General features: G+C 41.1%; 1 protein-coding gene across 8 annotated transcripts in view; it reads right to left on the bottom strand.

Annotated features, from left to right (window-relative positions):
• NAV1 (neuron navigator 1) overlaps nt 1–22,368 on the bottom strand; it is a 277,062-nt gene that overhangs the window by 58,248 nt on the left and 196,446 nt on the right. For 6 of the 8 annotated variants that reach the window (XM_077157383.1, XM_077157386.1, XM_077157389.1 and 3 more), the window contains 7 exons: nt 7,562–7,700; nt 6,851–7,148; nt 5,267–5,960; nt 4,335–4,769; nt 3,703–3,744; nt 2,848–2,996; nt 786–956 (listed from right to left, as the gene is read on the bottom strand). In XM_077157383.1, the coding sequence (XP_077013498.1) occupies nt 786–956; nt 2,848–2,996; nt 3,703–3,744; nt 4,335–4,769; nt 5,267–5,960; nt 6,851–7,148; nt 7,562–7,700 (1,928 nt within the window). The remainder of the gene's footprint in view (nt 1–785; nt 957–2,847; nt 2,997–3,702; nt 3,745–4,334; nt 4,770–5,266; nt 5,961–6,850; nt 7,149–7,561; nt 7,701–22,368) is intronic. The other 2 variants (XM_077157387.1, XM_077157388.1) reach the window with 1 other exon arrangement.

The raw sequence follows: 22,368 nt of genomic DNA, 5'->3' as shown, positions 1-22,368 counted from the left end.
TCCCAATTAGGACAGTGCTTTAGCTGCAGAGGAGGTGAGTTTCTTATCAGAGCTGCTCAGACACTGCAATTCTGCCTTGCCTTTTTCTTCTCAGCACTGGGACACTTGCCTAGGATCCTTGGGAACATTCCAATAAAAAAAAGTAAGTGAGGAATACTCATGCTGAGCCCTACTGAGAGAACTGAAGTATTGTCTGCAAGGAATGCCTCCTGTTTTTAGTAAGAACGCTGAAAATAATAATGGGAGATCTGGACTACCAGAAAGCCTGGTCCTCCAGGCTTTGACCAACCTTAACACCTGGATCGCCACCAACAACCATATGGTCCTCCCTGAGGCTAAGCTTTGGAACATTTTTGAAAGAGGAATGAGATGCCTAATTCTAAAGGATTTAAGAGCTATGATTATGTCCCTTTAATCTTTTCATATATTTTGTGAGACTGTGGGGAGGAAAGACTATTACTAGAACGAGGAGGATAGGAACTATGGTTTTCAAAGCACTCTGATGGGTACCATTTAACTCTGCCATGCTCAATTCCCCTCCCCCAGCCCCAATGGTAGATGCTCCATCCCAAAGCCCAGGTGCTAGGTGGTGCCACCCAAGGTTTCTGGGCCCCCAGACCCTTCAAAGGGATGGGAAGAAAGAACTGAAATGGCCCCAGCTGGATGCTCTGTGAATCATATATATGTGTGTGTGGTGGTGGCAGTGGTGGTAGTGGAAGTGGTGGCGGGTGAGGGGACCCAGCAGAGCTGGAATGAGCGTGAACCGCGCTGGCATGAAGTCTCACCATCATCCGTGGGATCTCGGAAGGATCCTGACCGAATCATTCCCTTGGGTCTCTCGGCCAGGGACAGGGTGCTCCCCATTTGGGAGCCGCTGTACAGCTCGAAGGCCGCCTCGTGGGTGGGGATGCTGTTGGAGCGGGTGATTCTTGGCGTGGTGGCCGCAGTGGGACTCACTGGAAGGACAGAGGGAAGGGGACAGGAGATGGAAGGGGAGGGCAGGAGAAGAGGCAGGGTCATCAGCTCTCTGGTCCCATGGGGAATGGAGTACCAGGAGGATGAGAGGCTGATGGTGAGAAGACAGGAGAGGACGGGGTGGGTGGGACCGTGGGAGTGTGCAAGCCGCTAGTGGTAGGAATGGGGTCCCTCCTGGGGCGGTCAGGCCCTAATGGAAAAGAACCTTGCTATCTGGAATAAAGGGTGAAGAACAGTTCCTATTTTAAAGAACTTCCCAGGACCCTGCTGCCTTCCCCAGAGTCGTTGCCTTTGAAGGTTAGGTTGGGGGCTTGGCTGCTTTTATGAAACCTTCGCATCACATGGATGTGTCGATGAAAATGGGATGCTGTGATTTTCTAAAATATAAGTGGCAGCTTGGGGGGACTGAGAAATTCAGACCAAGACTAAGATCTGAATGAAGAAGAAGAATTCATTAGAGATGGGCTTAGCTAGGGGATCCATGGGGTTTTGGCATTATGGAATGCTGTTCCCCAAAAGCAGTATCATTCTGGGTTACTGGGTCAGTTGTAAAATATCAAGAGATACGATCCTCTTTGCCCAGCTCTCCCTGGCTAGAAGGCCAGAAGACAGTGCAGGTGACAGTGTCAGGTAAGGCTCATGGAATCTGCTGTGAAGTTGGGCTTATCTGATTCCCTGTTGACCTGGGGAGCCCTTCCCTTTGCCCTTCACTAGGATTATAGCCTTTCAGGGATTGACAGCCACATGCAGCTACCCTGTCTATTCTCTACACAGGCAGATGGATGTCTAATCTACTTGCAAAGACCTGGCAGAAGGAGATTTCACACCAACTCTCTCTTATGCCTTTTCGAATCAGTAAGGTGTGTTTACTGTTTTGCCCCGTCTCTCATCCTGCAGTGTAAATGCATCTCCTCAATGGAGATGGAGAACAAGCTGGTCACATCCTTCACTTAATAACCCTAATTTGGAGACCAAATGATATTTCCTTGAGAAGAGTTTCCTTCCAAGTCTTTCCTCAAATTCCCCACAGTCATTACACAGGCACATTGTAAGTCCTTGACTTTTCCTTATTGTTTTCTTTCTCTCAGAGGAAAAAGTAGATAAGTTCAGGAAGATGCAACAAGCAAACAACAGGCCTATCCTAAGAACTGTCTTAAACAAAGTCCTGTTAGGCTAATCGTGGCATATTACTTCTCAGAATCAGGGCTGGTGTGCTTCTGTGCTGGGGCCAGGCCCTCTACCTGAAGTTTCTTCCCTGACTCCCACCCCTCACTTCAGTCCCCTGTCTCTGAATCAGAGTCATTTCCTTCTTTCCTAGCTTTGCTTTCTCCCTTAGGTTTTAGAAAGGGTGTGACCAGAACATGTCTCAGACAGCTCTGCCTTCAGGGCTAGGATGGCCCTGGCCCAGCCACAGAAGTATGGGAATCGAGACTTTCCTGGGTTTGGAGGCAGGTCCCATGCTTTACAATCAAGCTTTCCCTCCTTCCTCCCCACTTAACATTTAGTACTGCCCTTTCACCGGCTGGCCCTGGCAGCACTGTGTATGGTGGCTTCTTTCAGGCAATGGACTGCCTGCTTACTGTTCTAATCTCATGTCTGTGCCTTGGGTATGTTTTTTCCATGCTATCATCCAGATTCCGATACTACAAGGATCCTATGAAAGACTCAGAACAACTTGTGTTCAGGGGCAACTTTCTAGTTTAGGATTTTGGAGCACTTTTCCTTCAATCTTATTTTGGATGAAATCAACTGAGGTATCAGGAAGCAACCCAATACAGTGTGTCAAATAGAAGATGAAACCCAAGCCTTGCCTCACCTGTAGGGTGATCCCTGCTCCACCCCATACCACAGTGAGTGAATGAAAACACTGACCTATGCTGGTAAGCTGGCCCTTTGCACTCAGGGACATGGAAAGTGCAGGTGGGGAAGGCAGCTCTGACTGGTCGTCCGATTCCAGCAGCCCACCAATGGTGTGGGAGTGTCGCCTCTCCTTGGTCTCCTCCTGGGATTGAAGCTGGTACCTGTAGGAAGAAGTGGAGCAGCTCAGTCTGGGCAACAAAGTGATATCAGAAGTTTGGGTGGTGTGGAAGATATCTGACCTAGACCAGAGCTAGAAGATTCTGAAAGCAGAAAAAGGAAAAGGGGAGCAGACAAAGCTGCCTAAGAAGGGAGCAAAAGAGGCAGTGACTCAGCATCTTCTCCCAGAGGATCTGGATGATTTCCTGTGGTGCAGACAGAAATGACAGAAGAGACATTAGAACTTCTTCCCTGAAGTTCAGAACAGAACCTTATGAACCCATATGTGGGCTTTAAGGTGGAAGGAATCACCTGACTGAACAATTCAATTCTGTCGTAACAGTGAAGCCAGGTTTGTCCTGCCCCTTGTGCATGTGAGAGGCAAACTGTTCTCCTTCAGACTGTGAGGGAGGAAAATTACAAAGGGGAAGTTCAGCCAGGGTTGGGATAACAGGCTTGTACAGGTAAGTGTGTGAGTCCATGTGCAAACCTGTTCCTCTCTGATCACTTGCTGCAAGGCTGACTCACACATAGTATTAAGCTTGGGCAGGGTACTGGGAAGTATTTGTATGGGAACCACATACATGTGACTGGGTTAAAATGGTCATTAAATTCATGACAGAGGGATTAGTAGAGGTCAAGGTATGACTTTTCATACAGACAAGGAACCCTCGGTATAGGGCAAAAAAAAAAAACAGATTTAAGGGTTACCTGAGGCCTTTCTTGGGAAGGGTGTTCCGATCCCGCTGGTTACTACGGAGATAAAAAAAGAAAAACACGTGGGTCCTCTTAGAACTCAGGGTTTGGAAGAAGAGTTGAAGGATGCAGACCCTGGACACAGGACATCAAAATGTGAGCCCCTTTTATCTCTACAAACAAAATAAGAAGACAGCTACAACTGCCTCTTGGCTCACAACCAGAGAAATTGATCTGAAATGTTAAATGTTTTTCTTTGATTAGGAATCAGGGTTTGGTTAGTTAATTAAAAGGTCATATTATGATAGGTGAAAACCTGGGTGATATAACAGAAATGATTTTGGAATGGGGAACAAATGCCTTGGATGCAAGGTCACACTACTTATGATATCTTGGGTAAGCCATTTAACTTCTTTATGCACTGGTCTCTCCCTTTGAAAGCATAATAATTAAACATGCATACATATAAAACACCTGTCCTGCCTATCTCATGGAGCTATTATGAGGCAAATGAATTCACTTACTATATGTGGAAATTCTTTGAAAGGCCACAAAGTGGCATGCAAATACAGGACAGTTATTACTGATGGTAAAATGAGCCAAAGGTACAGGGACAGGTTCAGAGAACCCTGTCTCTAAGCACTTACCTGTCCAACTGTCCAGTTCTGGGGCTTCCACTCCAATTCAACTCTTCTCTCTCTTCTTCTGGGGGTGCAGCAGGTGGGGTGGGGATGGGAGTACTACTGGGGAAGGCACTGGGCAGGCTCATTGGCATCTGGAGGGACTCCATGCTCCTGTGCAGGCCTGAGAGTTTCGGGTACATGCGAGTTTCCTTTGGGACACTGAAACCACTCATTAGCTCCAGGCCCTGGGAGAAGCTGGCTGAGTTAATATTCAGGATGGGTGCTGGACTGGGGGTGAAACAAGAAGAGAGAGGGCCCCCAGTTGCTGAGTTTGTAGCATGTGGATCTGGGACTTTCGTAGTATGGGCTTCACTGGAGGATGGTAGATCCAAACTGTTGGAGTTGACCTTGTCTAGATTGGCTATAGAGGGTGGCTTGACAAAGCTCTTAGCTGTAGCCCTGAGAGAAGTCAAGATAAAACAAAATATTTAAAACAACAGAATCAAAGAAGCAAGAGACAGATAGGACCTTAAAGAAATCCTAGTTTAGTTTTCTCATTTTCTGACTATTTCCTTATAAGGCTTATCTCAGTGCTGTAGTAAAATACATTGGGAGGAACTCCATTACCTGACTTGGGGCATCTTTACTCTTAATGAGGGAGACGGCACATGGACATGGGAGACACAAGTGAATTAATATACAAATAGGTATCTATATAAATTAGCATAGTAAAACCACCCATACAAGTGCTGAAGGCAGGTTAAGAGTTGATCAGGGAATAGTATAAATGAGGTGAATTTTGAATACTATTTTGAAAGAGGGAGAAGGAACTTGGTGTAGAGAGGAGAGGGGAATGAGCCATGCAAAGGCCTACAGACAGTAGTGGACAGGCCATGTCTTACCTAGGCTAAGGAGTGACAGAGCAGACAGACAAGGAGGAAGGCCAGATGGGGTACCTGAGAGGGGTTGGTGGCAGCTCGGCCAACTTGGTGGCTGGAGAGTGGCTTGCTTGGTTCTTGGGAGTACTCTCTGGGGAGCCAGTGCTCTTCAGGGAGATGTTGTCTGAGTCCAGAGCCACAGCCTTGGCCTTGGCCTTCTCCTTTTCCCTATCTGTCTGATTGACAGGGGCTGGAGTGGTCCGCCCACTGGCTACCTTGGAAGGCTCCTTCAATCTGGATGGTGTAAGGCCTCCCTGCTTAGTACTGAGGAGACTGGGGTCAATGCTGCTGCTAACAGGGCGAGGCCCACCTCGCCCACCAGTCACACTCATAGAACTAGACTTGGCTGGCCGGGGCAGGCTACGATACTGGATATTGGAACGGGCTCCAGGAGCCAGGAATCCAGGCTCAGCACTGTTGGACACATCTAAACTAGTCTTGCGTCCATTCACTGGCTTAACAGGGATGCCTGAGGACTTCTGGATCTTGCTGAGAGTGGCTGAGCCACCAGTCTGCATGACCGTGGCTGTGCCTGTGGCAGGAGGAGGCTTCTTGTAGCCAAAGGATCCGGAAGTGGAAGGACGAGCAATGCCTGAGGGAGGCTTCTTAGCATCACTCAGGCGATCCCGGCCAGCATCAGAAGAGGAGCGCTGGAGCCCAGTATTCTTCACTGCAAGCTTACCCTTGTCTGTAGCTTTGCCTTCAGGTTTGCCTGCAAGAGGGCAGAAACAAGGTAAGAATAGCTGAACCTGACCAATATCTTTTTTTTAGAGTCTTTTCTTTCCCTCCATGGGAGGAGGGAACACTGGCAATATATTGCAGGATTTTTAGAAGCCTAAATATGAGTATGTAAATATGAGATAAGCTCATGAAGTTTTTTGCCACAGGGAAGGAGACTTGGGTGGGGGTGGGGAAGCCTAGGATTTTTTTTTTGTTTCGTTTGTTCTTTTTTCTGCTCCCAGAGTAAAATAGTCCATTTTGGTTAAAATGACAGAGACAACCACAAAGATTATTAAGAAGAAAGTGCATCTAAGAACTTGTCAGGGAAGGGAAAAAAGGTTGTGAAGCAAATGGACTAGGGTATGGAAATGTCTACTGATAGAGACTAGAGGGAAATGTTGATTAATACTAAAATTTGTTCACAGGGCCAGCTTTGGGAGCATTAAAAATTCTCTTGTTGTAACTATCTGACTTATCATTTTTTTAGGATTTCCCTAAGATGTCAAGCAAGTACCCTGCAAAGATAAATTCAATGACCAAATACCTTGGGAGAAGAAAGAAACCAATGGGAAAGGCAGGTCTTCTTTGAAGACAAGGTCTAACTAGTCTCTGATTCTCTCTTCTATCTCTTACTACCTTACTAGTGTGATTTTGGCCCAGGCACTTAATCTCTTTCTTGGAGTTTTTATTTCTATGCTTGTAAAATGGGGATAGTAATATCTTTCCTAATTTATATGCTATTCTGAAGACCACATAAGATAATACAGGTTAAAAGCACTATGCAAATATTTGCCATCACTCTATGAGTTAATGACTGCTACTAAGAGGAGGAGTCAAAGAAATAGGTCTTTGCCCTTGTCCCTTCTTTCATTTCAGGCTCACCTGCGACTTTGAGGGCACTCTGAGCTGTATGAGTGATGGGGGAAGTGACAGCCACTGGTGGAGTTTTGCCCTTTTTCAGTGAACCAGGATGTCCCAGGCTGATGGGCTTCTTCAGGTCTCCAACCTTGGATGAATCATCACAGCTCTCAGGCCGCTCTCTCCGCCACTTAGAAGTCCCAGGTTCCATCTTCAGGCTACCACTGTCATACTCCAGTTTTTTGGGGGCCTTCTCCTCTGATTCACTAAACCAACTCAGTCCACTTTCTGCCAGCGAGCGCTTCTCTGAGTCTGTGCGTAGCTAAAGAAAAAAGAGAAAAAGGCAGAGTGGGGCACTCATTTGGAGATGGAGGCTGTGTAGGTTTATTTGGGTTGCTGGGTAGTCTTATTTTTCTTAGAGTAAGTCAGTTGAGGGTTTCTACCTATACTTCTCAGATTCCAGAGAGAAGACATCATACATATCTCTGGTTTCTTTTTCTTCTTCACCTGGAATAACTCTTACATGTATCACTCCAAATTGGTGTAGACACAAAATATAAGCACTAGTCATTATGACATCTGCAGTCCTGGGTAGCCTCACCTTTTACCCCTAGCTCTAAATAAACTTGCCCAAAGGCATATGGGAACCAATCCCATGGAGTGGGTAACTGTAAGTGTAAGTCTGCCCTGTGACTCATCTCGAAATGGTAGCTAGGCATTTACAAACTCACATACCACTATTGTAGAGTTCCTGCGAGAAGTAGTGGGAGTAGTTGGGAGTGAGTTGAGTGAGGAACTGGCATTGAACTCTTCTGAGCTGAGGTTGTCTGAGGCATCACTGAGCCCACTGCTAATGGAACTGCTTTCGTCCCAGCTGCACAAAAGGAGAGAGAAAGATTAGCAGTTAAAACAGAAACTGAGGCAAGAAATAAAACGTCCATCTATTGATGGAAGAATGGCTCTGTCTCAGTATATGCACTGGGCAAAAGGAAAAGGCTTGCAGATTAGTACTGGGTATGCCAGTCAATCAAAGTGTGACTTGAACCTCTTTGTAACCTGGCGATGTTGTTTTATAAAAGGAAGAGACTCTGTCTTCATCTGGCAAGAGAAATGTTATTTCTCCTTAACAGAAAGGTATGTTATAAAGACAAGGTATTTCCTGACATAGTCATAAAAATTAATTTTCTCTGCCTATGAACAGCCTTCATTATTATATTATCATTCTTAGAAATGTTCTGGAGGCTCTCCCCACCCCTACCCCATTTTCTAAAATTTTCCATATCTGATAACAATGGCCAGAAAAAGAGTTATCTTTTCTAGAGCCCCCTTGGACTTATCATTTCTCATTGCTCTCCTATTTATACAGTTCATCCTATCTGGGATTTCCCAAGTCTCTTAGTTGGATTTAACAGTTTTACAGTTCGGGTGAGGTCCTGCTTCTACACAGCATGTGCTGCTCTTCTTGTCAATGAACCAGACTTGAGGTTCTGTGGCCAAGTAGAGGTGCCAAGTTTATGTGGCATGGTTTCATTTCCGTCAACTGTGTAAAATATCAGATTTATATATTTCTGTTGTTTAACATTTGCATCAGTATGTTTTTATATAGAGAACCATAATATAGCCTTCATCTCTTTGTAGTTTGAATTCTAAAACTCCTTTGGCAATTCATTTTTGGGTTTAAACAAGTATCACATAAAGTTTATTCTTAACCTCTACACTAAATGCCTCTTCTATCATTTGTACCAATTTCCTCTTTGGCTATCCTTGTTTGCTATTAATACTTTTCTTTTTTATCACACTCATTATTTTTTTAAGCTTAAATTCTGTCTCCTACTTCCTTTCTCCCAAGTTCTCATTTTTCCCAGTCTTTCACAATTTACATGACTTCTTTCTGAACTCTAAGAATTCTTCAGATTTCACTCCAGTTTTAGGGACCTGAAACAAAACACAGACCTTCAACAAGGTTGAAGTTGATATCTATGACTGTGCCTGCAGGAGTCTCTAAACCCTGTATCTGTGTCCAGAGAAGGATTGTCAACTTCGCTTGTATGCAAGGACTAAAGAGGGTGAAGATTTTTGTGTGTGAATTAACTGGTATCTGGAAAATTTTTCCTTTTTTATTTATTTTGAGTTTCATGTCATGGAACAAAAATCAGACATACAAGTCATCTAAGTGCTTGGCCCAGATTTCAACTGGCCTCCCTCTAATTCATGTGCTGGGAATAGGAAAGTGGGTGGTTTGGACATTTGGCTTGGTTGCTCTGTAGTGATTTATGTAAATGCATTGAGAAAGAGGAAAGAAAGCATGGGAATTAGAACATACTACAGAGTTATTTAAATTGAATTACCATGAAATATAGACATTATTAAATGACAGTCAATCTCTTTCTCTCCCCCGACTCATGACATATTTTTGTTCTCTCCATTCCTGTCATTAAATCTCACATTTGTCCTGATTGCTAATCCCATTTTGTAGGGAAAACGTACTAGGCAGGAAAGACCAATGCTGGTTTTATGATCCTATCAGCTCTTTCTGGGTCAACATAACATCTCTGGCAAGCAAACAAACAAACGATTCATAGCATCTCCTCTTAGGATAAAGACAGAGGAAGCCTGTAGCACTGTACCTTCCATCTGAGATTAATTACTGGAAATTGAGGTCTTGGTCTGGAGAAAGCTCTTATGGAAAGGCCCTTGCAAAGAGAGAAGAACTGCTGCAGTCCATAACTCTAAAAAGAAATCTTCCTTAGCCTTGTATTTATGAAAAGTCTAATGCTAAAATCGGGGATTGGAGGGCTTGGCTTATGATGAGAGCTCAGATCCTTCTTGCCCAAAAGACATTTCCTCCCAAGTCTTAGGCTCTTGGTAAGTTGGTTAGAGCATTTAAAGACTTCCTGGCAAATGAATCTATGAATGTTCTGAACAAAAGAATTCTGTTTATAAAACATCTAAGCATCTCTTTGGAGCTTTTTTTTTTTTAAGGAAAAAAACATGTTTTTTTAATTCCACATATACCAAAAAAAAAAAAAAAAAAAAAAAAGAAAGAAAAAAAAGCAATGATTTTCAACATATACTTCAACAAGTAGATACAGAACAGATTTCAGAGTTTGCTATGGGCCACCATTCCACTATTTCAGATTTTTCCCTTCTAGCTGCTCCAAAACACTGGAGGCTTATAGAAATATTTCTTGTCTTTTTTGTGAAAAGTAATATATATACAAAAAAGCAATAAATTTCAAAGTACATTGCAACAATTAGTTGTTGGAGCTTATTTTATTTCTTTTAAAAAATTAGAAAAGTAATACATATTATGTGAAGGCACAAAACATTACATAAAAATATAAAGGGATTTTTTTTCCTTCCCATTTTTAGTCCTAAAGTAACAACTGCTAAAAGTTTCTTATGCTTCTTCTAAGAATATTCTTATAACTATCTCTGTCTTCTAGCTGTCTACAATCTGGATCTGCTGCATAACTGATACGATGGATCCAAACCTCAGCATACTGGGGATTCTCTTTAGCTGACTGTTAAGGTGAGTACAATTTATCCTCTTAGCTTGTTTTCTCTCTTGTTTCAGAAATACCTCTTCTAATAGGTTCCTAGAAAAGGATGCTTTGGAAGTAAAGTCTGTAACATATTACATATCATAAATGTATTTATTCTATCTTTATGTGTGAGAATTTTGTTAGGCAGAGAATTCTAAGCTGAATATAATTTCCTTTCAGAATTTAAAGGCATTGTTCCATTGCCGACTTCTTTTATTGCCATTCTGGTTCCTTTTTTTCTCTCTGGAAACTTTTAGGATTTTCCCTAGTATTAGGAAAATGTCGTAATGGTGTGCCTTGGTGTTGGCCTATTTTATCTATTGAGTTGGCCTAACTCAATACTTTTTGGGCAGTAGCCTCATTCTTATCTTCCATTCCTTCTATTAAGCTTTTCATTTCTGCAACCATATTTTTAATTTCCAAGAGTTCTTTTTGAAAATGATATATTGTTCTTTCTTGTGAGGATGCACTGTCTTTTCTTAAATCTCAGAGATATTTATTTCTTTAGTTTGGGAAGAGGGTTTATAATCTCTTTGCATAGTTCCTAGTTTCAAGTTGCTCTTTTGTTTTGGTCAGACTTTTATGTTCTCAGATGTCTGGTGATCCTTGGCTCTCTGCTCATATTTAAGATTTGGACACTTACTATAAGTTATTTAGAAGTTTTGTGCACATGGACTTGTCAACCATGGCTTCAGTACACAGAGAGCTACTTGGACTGATTTGCTTAAGTCTTTTCTCTTGGGTTGGCCAGGTTTGCTAGAGAAGAATATTCCAAACTCCAGCCTCATCGTGAGACCTGTGTTCTGAGATCTGAATTGGGGAAGATGTTTAGGGGTTCCAGCATTCAACATGCAAATGTTCACTTCATCCCATTTGTTTTTAGTTCAAAATCTATCCCCTAACTTGTATCACGAGTCCACCAGTCCAAAGACCACCCTATTTATATGATGTGCAAATTAAACTGTTTAAAAATGAACAGATACAGGTGCTGGAGAAAATGTGGAGAAAGAAATGTACCCGTTCATTGTTGGTATGGAAGCTGAGAGGTGCAGCCCCTTTGCAGGGCAGTGTGGTGGTTCCACAGGAGACTAAGTGTGGGGTTGCCATATGATCCTGCAATTATGTCCTCCCTCCCCTAGTTCTGATTTTATTTATTTACATCCTCTCTCTCTCTTTTTGTTAGCCTAGGTAAGGAGCCATCGATTTTATTGATTTTCTCAAAGAATCAATTTCTGGTTTTGTTGAGTTCCTCTTCATATTCTCAATTTCATTTATTTCTTCTCTAATCTTTGTTATTTCTTTCCTTCTGGTTGCTTTGGGGTTAGTTTGCTGTTCTTTCTCTAGTTCTTCTAGGTGAACAGTTAATTCCTCAATTTTTGCTCTTTCTTTTTTTTTGATGTAGGCATTTAGGGCAACAAATTTCCTTTTCAGCACTGCCTTCATTGCATCTCATAAATTTTGATATGTTGCATTTTCATTTTCATTTGCCTTGAGATATTTACTGATTTCTCTTGTAATTTCCTCCTTAACCCACTGATTGTTTAAGAGTGTGTTGTTTGGTCTCCATATATTTGTTAATTTTCTGCTTGTTAGTGATTTCCAATTTTATTCCATTATGGTCCGAGAAAGTGTTTTGCAATAATTTCAGTCTTTTAAAATGTACTGAGACCTACTTTGTGACTCAGCATATGTTCTATCCTTGAGAATGATCCATGAGCCCTTGAAAAAAATGTGTATCCTGCTGTTGTGGGGTTTAATGTTCTGTAAATGTCTATTAAGTCTAGTTCATTTGTTGTAGTATTCAAAATCCTCTGTCTAGATGTTCTATCCATTCATGACAGCGGTGAATTGAAGTCTCCAACTATTATTGTAGAGGTGTCTACTTCCCCCTTCAATGTTGTCAGTGTTTGCCTCATGTATTTTGGGGCACTTTGGCTCAGAGCATAAATATTTATGTTTATGTCTTCTTAATTAATTGTTTCCTTTATTAATACATAGTGTCCTTCTTTGTTTTTTTTTAATGGTTTTACATTTGAAGTCTAGTTTGCCAGATATTAGTATAGCTATTCCCACTCTTTTCTGGTTGTTGTTTACAAGAAATATCTTTTTCCAACCTTTTACTTTCAATGTGTTTTTGTCCTTGGGTCTAAAGTGAGTCTCTTGTAGACAGCAGATAAGTCCTGTTTTTAAATCCATTCTGCCAGTTTTTGCCATTTTCTAAAAATATTTTTAGTCTGTGTCTTTTTAAAAAAATATTTTGATTGAAAAATGTCCACACACATACAGTCCAACCATATTTTACACTCGAGGGCTCACATATCATCACATAGTTGTGTGTTCTGCACTATGATCAGTTTTAGAACAGCTGCATCATTCCAAAAAAGAAAAAAAAAGAAATGTTCTTCTGGTTTGTAAGCTGCCAGATGTGATATACCAGAAATGGAGCAGCTTTTTACAAAGGGGAATTTATTAAGTTGCAAGGTTACAGTTCTAAGGCCGTGAAAATGTCCAAATTAAGGCAAGGCTATAAAAAATGCCCAAAGACTATAAAAAATGTCCAAATTAAGGCATCCAAGGAAAGATACCTTGGTTCAAGAAGGCCGATGATGTTTGGGATTTTCCTCTCTCAGCTGGGAAGGTACATGGAAACATCTGCTAGCTTTTTCTCCAGGCTTCTTCAGTGGCTTCCTGGGATCTCTGATTGTTCTGTGAGCTCTGTCAGTTCTGGTGGCTCTAAAGCTTTTTCCAAAATGGTTCTCTTAAAGGGTTCTAGTTCTAGTAAGCAACCCTAGCTTAAATGGGTGGAGGCACATTTCCATGGAAACAATCAGAAAGATCTCACCCAGCAATATTGAAAGAGGACTGAAGGACATAGCTTTTCTGGGGTACATAATGGCTTCAAACCAGCACAGACACATTCATCCCGTACCACTTACCACCCTCTCATGGACCTATAGTATTTCAATTTACCCAATTTTTACCGTTTATCTCCCCCTATTATTTATTTTTTATCCTTATTTTTTTTTTTTTACTCATCTGCCCATAACCCTGCATAAAAGGACCATCAGACATAAGGTTTTCACAATCACACAATCACATTGTAAAAGCTATATAGTTCTACAAATGTCTTGAAGAATCAAAGCTACAGGAACGCAGTTCAACAGTTTCAGGTACTTCCCTCTGGCCACTCCGATATAACATAAACTAAAAAGGGGTGGCTATATAATGCATAAGAATAACCTCCAGGATAACCCCTCGACTCTCTGAAATCTCTCAGCCACTGAGATTTTATTTTCTCTCTTTCCCCTTTTGGTCAAGAAGGCTTTGTCATTCCCACATGCTGGGTCCCAGCTCATCCCTGGGTGTCAGGTCCCACATTTATACCCCTGGGAGTCATGTTCCACATAGATTTAGACCCTGGGATTTATACCCCTGGGAGTCATGTTCCACAAGGGAGGAGAGCAGTGAGTTCACCTGCCAAGTGGGCTTAGAGAGAGAGGCCACATCTGAGTAACAAAAGAGGTTCTCTTGGGGGTGACTCTTAGGCATAATTATCAGTAGGCTTAGCTTCTCCTTTGCAGGAATAAGTTTCACAGGGGTGAACTCCAACATTGAGGGCTCTGCCTATTGAATTTATTGTCCCCACTGCTTGTGAGAATATCAGGAATTTCCCAGATGGGGAAGTTTAACATTTCCTCATTTCTACCCAGTCCCCCAAGGGGATTTTGCAAATACTTTTTTATTCTCTGCCCAGATTACTCTGGGATTACTCTGGGATTTATCGGGGCATCACACTAACCTGTACAAACCATCAAGATCTCATGCCCCATTCAAGATTCCATGTAATTATGGTGTTACAGATTCTGTGTAATTGTGGTGTTACAGTAAATTGACCATACAAGTTAGATTAGATAATGTGCTACCCAAAACATAGATTTTACACCAAATAAACAGTCTGTATCTTTTCATTGCGGAGTTTAATCCATTAACATTTACTACTACCATAAAGGCAGTACTTTCTTCTACCATTTTGTCTTTTGGATTTTATGTCATATGTTTTTTTTTTTCCTCCTCTTTTTACCTTTACTGATCATCTTCATTTCTACACTCTTCCCCAAATCTCTCTTTCCTTTCTTTTCCACTCTGCCTGTAGTGCTCCCTTTAGCATTTCTTGCAGAGCCAGTTTCTTAGTTATAATCTCTCTCAGGGACTGCCTGAAAATATTTTATACTCCCCCTCTTTGAAGGACAGTTTTGCTGGGTATAGACTTCTTAGTTGGCAGTTATTCTCTTTTAGAATCTTAAATATATCATACCCTTGCCTTCTTGCTTACATGGTTTCTGCTGAGAAATCTGCACATAGTCTTATCAAGATACCCTTGTATGTGATGGATTGTTTTTCTCTTGTTGCTTTCAGAATTCTTTATCTTTGACATTTGACAATTTGATTAGTAAGTATCTTGGGGTAGGTATTTGGACCTATTCTTTTTGGGGTATGCTGTGCTTCTTGGATCTGTAATTTTATGTTTTTCACAAGAGATGGGAAATTTTCAGTGATTATTTCCTCCATTAGTCTTTCTGCCCCTTTTCTCTTCTCTTCTCCTTCTGGAACACCCATAACACATATATTCATATGCTTCATGTTGTCCTTGAATTCCCTGAGATCCTTCTCATATTTTTCTATTCTTTACCCTATCTGTTCTTTTGAGTGTAGGATTTCAGATATCCTGTCTTCTAGTCCACTAATCCTTTCTTCTGCCTCTTCCAATCAGCTGTTGTAGGTTTCTATTGTTTTTTTTCCCTTCTCTTTTATTGTACCTTTCATTCCCATAAGTTCTGCCACTCTTTTTTCAAACTTTAAGTTCTTTTTTATGTTCACACGATATTTTCCTTATATCCTTCATTTCTTTTGCCATATCTTCCCTTAACTCAATTTGATTTTTGATGGATTTTGCATGTCTGTTTGAACATAATTAGTTATTTCAACTCCTGTATCTCATTTGAAATGTTGGTTTGATCCTTTGACTGGGCCGTTTCTTTGGTTTTCTTAGTCTGACTTGTTATATTTTGCTGGTGCCTAGGCATTTAATTTCCCTAATTAGTTTATTCTAGAGATCATTTTCACTCTTTTACCTAGGGTTTTCTTGTTGGTTGGCTTTGTTCTCTATCTGTCCTTTGTCATTCAGTTCAACCTATTCAACTTATTCCAGACCTCTGTGGTAGTTAGATTCAGTTGTCAACTTGGCCAGGAGAAGGCACCTAGTTCTGTTGCTGTGGACATGAGCCAATGGTATGGGAACCTCATCTATCGCTCATTGCATCCGCAGTCAGCTAGGAGGCATGCCTGCTGCAACTTAATTGGCTGGTGCTTAAATGAGAGAGCTCAATGTAGCACAGTCCAAGCAGCTCAGCATACCTCATCTCAGCACTCGCGCTCAGCCCAGGCCTTTGGAAATACAGAAAGAAATCACCCCGGGGAAAGTTGTTGGAACCCAGAGGCCTGGAGAGAAGGCCAACAGAGACCATCCTGTGCCTTCCCACGTAAGAACCTCAGTTGAAAGTCAGCTGCCTTTCCTCTGAAGAACTAATGAAATAAATCCCCTGTTATTAAAAGCCAATCCATCTCTGGTGTGTTGCATTCTGGCAGCTAGCAAACTATAACAACCTCTATCTACTGTTTAACTGATCAGAATTTTTCAACTCTTATTTTTCTGGTTCTTGCCCCGGCTATATGGAACCTGTTTTTGAGGAAGGTCTCCTCAGATATGATGGACTCGAGTCAGATTTTCCCAGACCAGAAAGGCTCACATCTCAGAAGGAGGGTATAACCAATATTAAGTTTCCCTGAGGGTGAGATTAAATTAATAATTAAATAATTTAAAAAGCCTGTTTTTAATTTTCTCCCATTAGCCCTGCCCCCTCTCTGCCAGGGCAAAAACTCCCAGTTCCTTTATTGCTTAATCCAGGTTTATCTGTGTTCAGGGTCTGTTTTCAGCAGTCTGAATGTGTTACTTAATTCCAGAGTTGGAGTTTGGAGCTCACTTCCTTGCTCCTACTAGGGTCTGTTTCTTTTTTCCTTTGGGGAACAGCCTGCCTGCCTGTGGGGGAGGGGTGCTGGCCTCCATGGGTTGGGGGACTTTACAGTTCTGCATAGAATCTCAGTTCCACCTGGTCCAGGCTGTGTGTACACTGTGTGTCTGGTCACTGGTATTCCCCCAGCAGTTGTTCCATATAGTTCCTGGCTTTTTACTAACTGCCCTGGAGGACAAACTAAATTCCACACCTCACTACATGGCCATCTTTCTCCACCTCTCCAGTCTTTTGTTGAAAGGGAGGGCAGATGCCTTTCTGAAGTAGTGGAGGAGAGGATCTGAGAGTCTACACATTTACTAAATAAATTTTCAACCAATATTCTTAGTTTCAGTTTCATCTTCTCTCCTAGTAAAGGTACCTGATGCCACTAATTATCAAATGTTTTCAGGGTTCTGGGGGTACAAAAAGAGTTGCTACACAGCTTTCCCCACTGCTGGTTTAGGGTTCAGCTTTAAGCCTACTAAATCAGTTAATGCTTGCCTTCCCATTTCTAGCTTCTCCAAAAGTTTGTGGCTATTATCTCTTCATTTTCCTATTCTTTGTGTTTATGGTTTATAAAAAAAAACACCCAGGGTGCACAGGTGGTTCAGTGGTAGAATGCTTGCCTTCCATGTGGGAGACCTGGGTTTGATTCCCAGACCATGCACCATCCCCCCAAAACAAAACAAAACAACCACCCATTATTATCATTTAGCTTTTTTCTTCTTGTGGTAGTTGTGAGATATATTAAGCTAATTTTAGCAGTAGCAAAATGCCCCTAAATGACACTTCACAGAGTTTGTTCTTTTGGATAAGATATTCTGATGGGTAGCCTTTTGATGGAATGAGAAGAGGGAATATTTGCTTTTGGGCTCCGTCATCAATTCAGGGGACAGATGGAGCCATCTAAAAGATATCTGAAGAATCGAGAGCTGGGGGAGAAAGGAGCCTCCACGGATACTGTCCTTCCTGAGACATATGTGTACTGAGAACAAGAAAGTCTTTAAGTTTTGCAAAAACTATCAGCTAACAAGTCAGAGTACTATAAAGTAATTCCCTGGCCATTCAAGGTAGCAGGGAGAAAGGAAGTCAACTTAAATACAGCACCAAAAGAAATAAAGAGGGGGGCAGAGTTCAGAGTTCTGGAGGGCTACTGCAGACTGTTGTGTGGCAGAAAGAATTTCTCTGCTCACTTAGCCAAATTTTTCTATTTCCCTGCTATTTCTCCTTAACTTTGTTTCTCATATAAATCTCAGGTGGAGAAAAAGAGGTTTGGGCAAAAATAAGCTCAGTCTAAAATTCACTAGGGCATGAAAAAAACTAGAATTTAATATTGCTTTATAATCTAATCTGTTTTAAATCCAAACAACAATCACTAACAGGTAACTGGATATGTATGAGACATGGTATAAAAGTTTGCATTCTGGGAGGATTATTATAAGAACAATGGCACTTTATCATTTTCATCTATTCTCAGAATAGAAGAAAAAATGAGTCTCAATAAGCATATGAGAGATTAAGTCAGAAATGAAGACCCCTGCCAACGGATATTTCTAAAGTACTGGAACAGTTTATAGAGATAAAGAATTTTCTCCACAGGATATTTATTTCCTCATTTACTATTCTCATATCCTCAGATCCTCCCTCCAAAACTTAAACTTCTCTTTTCCTTTTCTCACTAAAAATCATTGTATTTTTCCTGTCACTTTATCACAAACTTAGCCTTCAACTTCTTTTTCTTCACTTTACCTTCCTCTTCAAGAAGTTCCACTGATTTTATTACCACTTGCCTCTAAAATCTATCTCTTCCTTTACATTTCCCCTGCCACAGCTCTGGTTCAGAGTCTACTGTTCTCCCACTTGCACTGCTGGAAAAGCATTTTTTATTCACTCCTCTCCATGCAGCTCCTCTAGCTTCACTAGATTCCATTTCCCTGAGGGCTCCAGTTGAGTCTCATACATCTTTGTAACCTTTATAAAATATTTTGTTCATAGTGGGCACTCAATTGCGGACTTTTCCTGGCTTATGTGAAAGAAGAGTGATAGCATGTCAAAACTCAGGAGCTGCTTCTTATCTGTTTTATGAAAGTGACTAGTAGACTTTTTCCAAATAATCCTTGTTTCAGGGAGAATTTATAAACATTATCTTTAGAACTCCCAGTTCTCTGATGAAATTCCCTATTTGTTAAAAAATGTAATCTACCTTTTCTACCAGATCTTTATATTTTAAAAAGGTATTTTAAAATCACTTTCTGCATTTTCCAACATCTGGGTCATCTTAGGATTTTCTTTGATTGGCTTTTTTTTCTTGATTAGTTTTATTCTTCTGCCTCTTCATGAGTTTTATAACATCTTATTATATGTCAGATGTTGAGTGTAAAAGAACAGCAATCTGTATACGGAGAAAATGGCATGCCCTTTCCTCAGTAAGGCTGTTAGGATTGAGAACTGAGTGAGGCTAACCTGTAGTAGAGCAATGTCTGGGTTTTGCTGAAGCTTTAGTTAAAGTCAGTTCACCAATGATTTCAAGTATTTTGAAGGCAGGTTCAGGACTGTCCTTTCAGCAGATGTAGGGATTTCAGCACAGCAGGATTCCAGAGATCTCAGCTACCAGCTTTTTTTGAATCTCTGTGTAAATTCTCTTTGTGCTTCAGCCCTGCTCCAGGCTTTCTTTGCTTCAAGAGACCTATCTCCATCTTCCTGCCCTGACCCCAGTCCTTGGTGGTCCACTTGTAAGTACTTAGTGAAGGGTCCTTTTGCTTTGGAGGGGTCTTTCTCTTCCCTTCTGCCCTGCCCTCAGATTTCATTGTGTCATGGCTACTGCTGCGTACCTGATGAAGGCCTGTGCACACTGGGAGGGTCTTGTTGAGCATTTTGGTACTGCCCTTGGTCTTCAGCTTGCTGCACCTAGTGACTTAAAGGCCTCATGGGAAAGAAATGGGGGTGGGTGAGTATGGGATTTTTTTGCGTGATTGGGGCTTCCTGTAGCCATCCCATGTAGTCTTCTGAACTTTGTATTAAGTTCAGCTATTTTCTTACCCTCTTTTAGGGTGGGTTTGCTTCTCTTCCTGACATGCCCCTAGGATAAAAGCAGTGATGAATTCCTTCTCTCCTAAGGGCGCATCCCTTTCTGGAATCTAGCTCATTTAGAATATTTTGCATCCTTAGATAGGTTGTTTTTTTTTTTTCTAATTTAATTTATGATGTTTGATGCTTATCCAGGTTATTCTGGATGTTAGGGTAGGAGTGACAGGCTATCATAACAATATTTTGTCCCTTTCAATAAAGTAAACCCTTAAATACCCTTAGAATGAATAAAGCCCTCTGTTCCAAGTCTGTAAGAATGGTGGCTGATTCTCCCTTTATTTCTCTTATCCATTACCTAGCACTGATACCAGAGTCTAAGGAATACTCTGGTATACGCATATCTCTGTAGGATGAAAAGAGGGACTGTGAGAAGGCCAGCTCAGCTGAACACTGCCCTGTTTGTGTCTGTGCAGACACGTGCCAATACATAGAGCAGGGAATACTCCTCCCCTTTGGGAAAAGCACCAACACTAACGTAGCTCTTGGCTAGGTCTGGCCACCCCTCCCAGACTTCTTTCACATAGCCTGCTCCCCACATTTCAGCCCAGCCATTCCAGGGAATTTGAATGATCCAGGGAGCCTGCAGGCAGCCAGAGGGCTAAGTGTATAGGCCAACTATCTGGAAGAATAAACTGAGAAAACCCATATTGTTTCTCTAGTCCAGCATGGTTCTCAAAAGTTAAACTTGAATACTGAATTTGTACTCCTTTCAAGAAAATATATGCCTGATGAATCATTAACCAAGTTTCTCTGATTATTTACTACCTAATAGATAAGAACTGTGTATATGGAACCTTATTTTCTCCTCTGAGAGTAGAGAAATATCTGCAATCTGATAGACTGGGTCTAAGAGCTGGGATGTCATTCTCCTGAAATTGTTTTACTTCAGTGAGAGTTTATGGAATTGGACGCCTCATATTATAGCTCTAGGAGGTATGCAGGACTCTCTGTTCTCCCATCTAGAAAAGAAAAAATCTGTATCATCTAAACTGTAAACAGGCATCAAGGAAGCAGGAGGCTGTCTAACCACACATCATACCCAATTTCTGGGAATTAAGACCCCATATCAACCATGAAAAGAAGCCAGAATCAGACTTGGGAGGCTTTCAGTTTTTCACCCTTGTACCAACAAGGGTGACTGTTTTATATGCAACATACAAACATCAAATGGTGTGAAAGGAAAAAAGATCACCAACAGCCACAACTCTTGATATTGTTTTACTTGCTAAGATTAATGGGATAATTAGTAGGATAATTCTTAGTAGGAAGAGACTGAGGTCGAGGTTAAGGAACAGTGACAGGTGGTGTGACAAAGTGTGACTATAGACCTAAGAACTGATAGCAATCTGAAAGCAAAGATGGGTGATGTACCTGGCTTTAGGTTCCCCAAGGAACAGAATGTCCATGGATCAAGATAAAAGGAATGCTTTGATAATGCAAGTACTTTAGATAATGCTGCTATTGGATGGTTCTGCAGCTAGGAGTATCTCATGATGTCTGTCACTGATACTCAAATTATTATTGGTACTTCAATAGGACAGGGCAAAGAGTACATAAAGCTTGGTCTACGACCAGCCTGAGTTAGAATTAAATATATAAAGAGACTAAAAATTAAATCTGTCTTCTTGAGGAAGCTAATCTTAGTGGTTAGAAATGGACCAAGGTTGACTTCAAAGGGTACACCTCAATGGACGGGAATATATTCCTGATATTTGCTCTGGTCTTGAAAAGTTTTACAACTTCCTTGGAACTGCACTGTCTCAGGGCAGAAATACAGCTTTCCTTGCTCATTACTTTGCTAATATTCTTACTGTCTATGATGAAATACAATAGGTTAAATAATATGAAATGGCCAATTTTGAAGAATCAAAATTAAACATGAACAATTCCATATGATTCAGCATAAAAAATTTTCATGTTTTGTCTATGTTTCAGCACTTGTTTGCTACAGAAATGTAGTAGTAGATTCTAAACTCTTAATAGGAAGAGACTGAGGTCTGAAATGTGAGTCAAATGGTAGAAATGACCTTCCAGGCTAAGCCTAGTTTGTTACATATGAACAAAGAAACATGTTTTGGACCCTCCCCAATCCAGAGTTCCAAAGATATCCTATTCTTCATCTGCCTTTTAAACCTTCTTCAGGCCTATTCCTGTATGAACAACTTGGTTGGCAGCCAGTCCATGCTTCCAAAAAGGTCACCCACACAAGCAATACAGATGCAGGTTCCTAATGGGAGAATTAGTGATGTTACATTTCTGGTCCCTGCAGCAAATGGACTCTCTTCCTCTCCTTTGCCAACAAGGTAGTGATATCTTAGGTGGTGATATCCAAACTGGATGTGCAGCAAAATTCCAAAGACTTAGTATAACATTTCAAAGACTTATGAAAAAAAGAATGTAAAATATCTTATTAACATGTCTTCAAATACATATTGAAATTATAATATTTTGGATATATTGGCTTAAATAAAATATATTAAAATTAATTGAATGTGTTTTGCTTTAAAAAAAAATGTGCCTACTAGAAAATTTCAAGTTACTTATGTGGCTCACATTACATTTCTATTGGAAAGTGTGGTCCTAGACAGGAAACGTATGGTCCACGAAATATCAGCTTTGAAGAGATGGAGTTCATAAACTGTTACAGCAGTTACATCTGATCCATGACCTGCAAAAGCTGTAGTTTGCTTTAAACTTCAGCTGATTCTTCTCTTGATGGCACCAAATGCAGAACTATTGGATATAGATCTCAAATTTTTAGCCACAGTCCTGAAAGAGCATTCAAGGGATTAAAGAGGATACATGATAAAGATTATGGAAGAATAAGAATGAAACTGGG

The sequence above is a fragment of the Tamandua tetradactyla genome, chromosome 4, assembly GCF_023851605.1.
Source record: "Tamandua tetradactyla isolate mTamTet1 chromosome 4, mTamTet1.pri, whole genome shotgun sequence".
NCBI classification, from domain to species: domain Eukaryota; kingdom Metazoa; phylum Chordata; class Mammalia; order Pilosa; family Myrmecophagidae; genus Tamandua; species Tamandua tetradactyla.
Note: the sequence above shows the minus strand (reverse complement) of the source record. Positions and strands in the feature narration are given on the sequence as shown.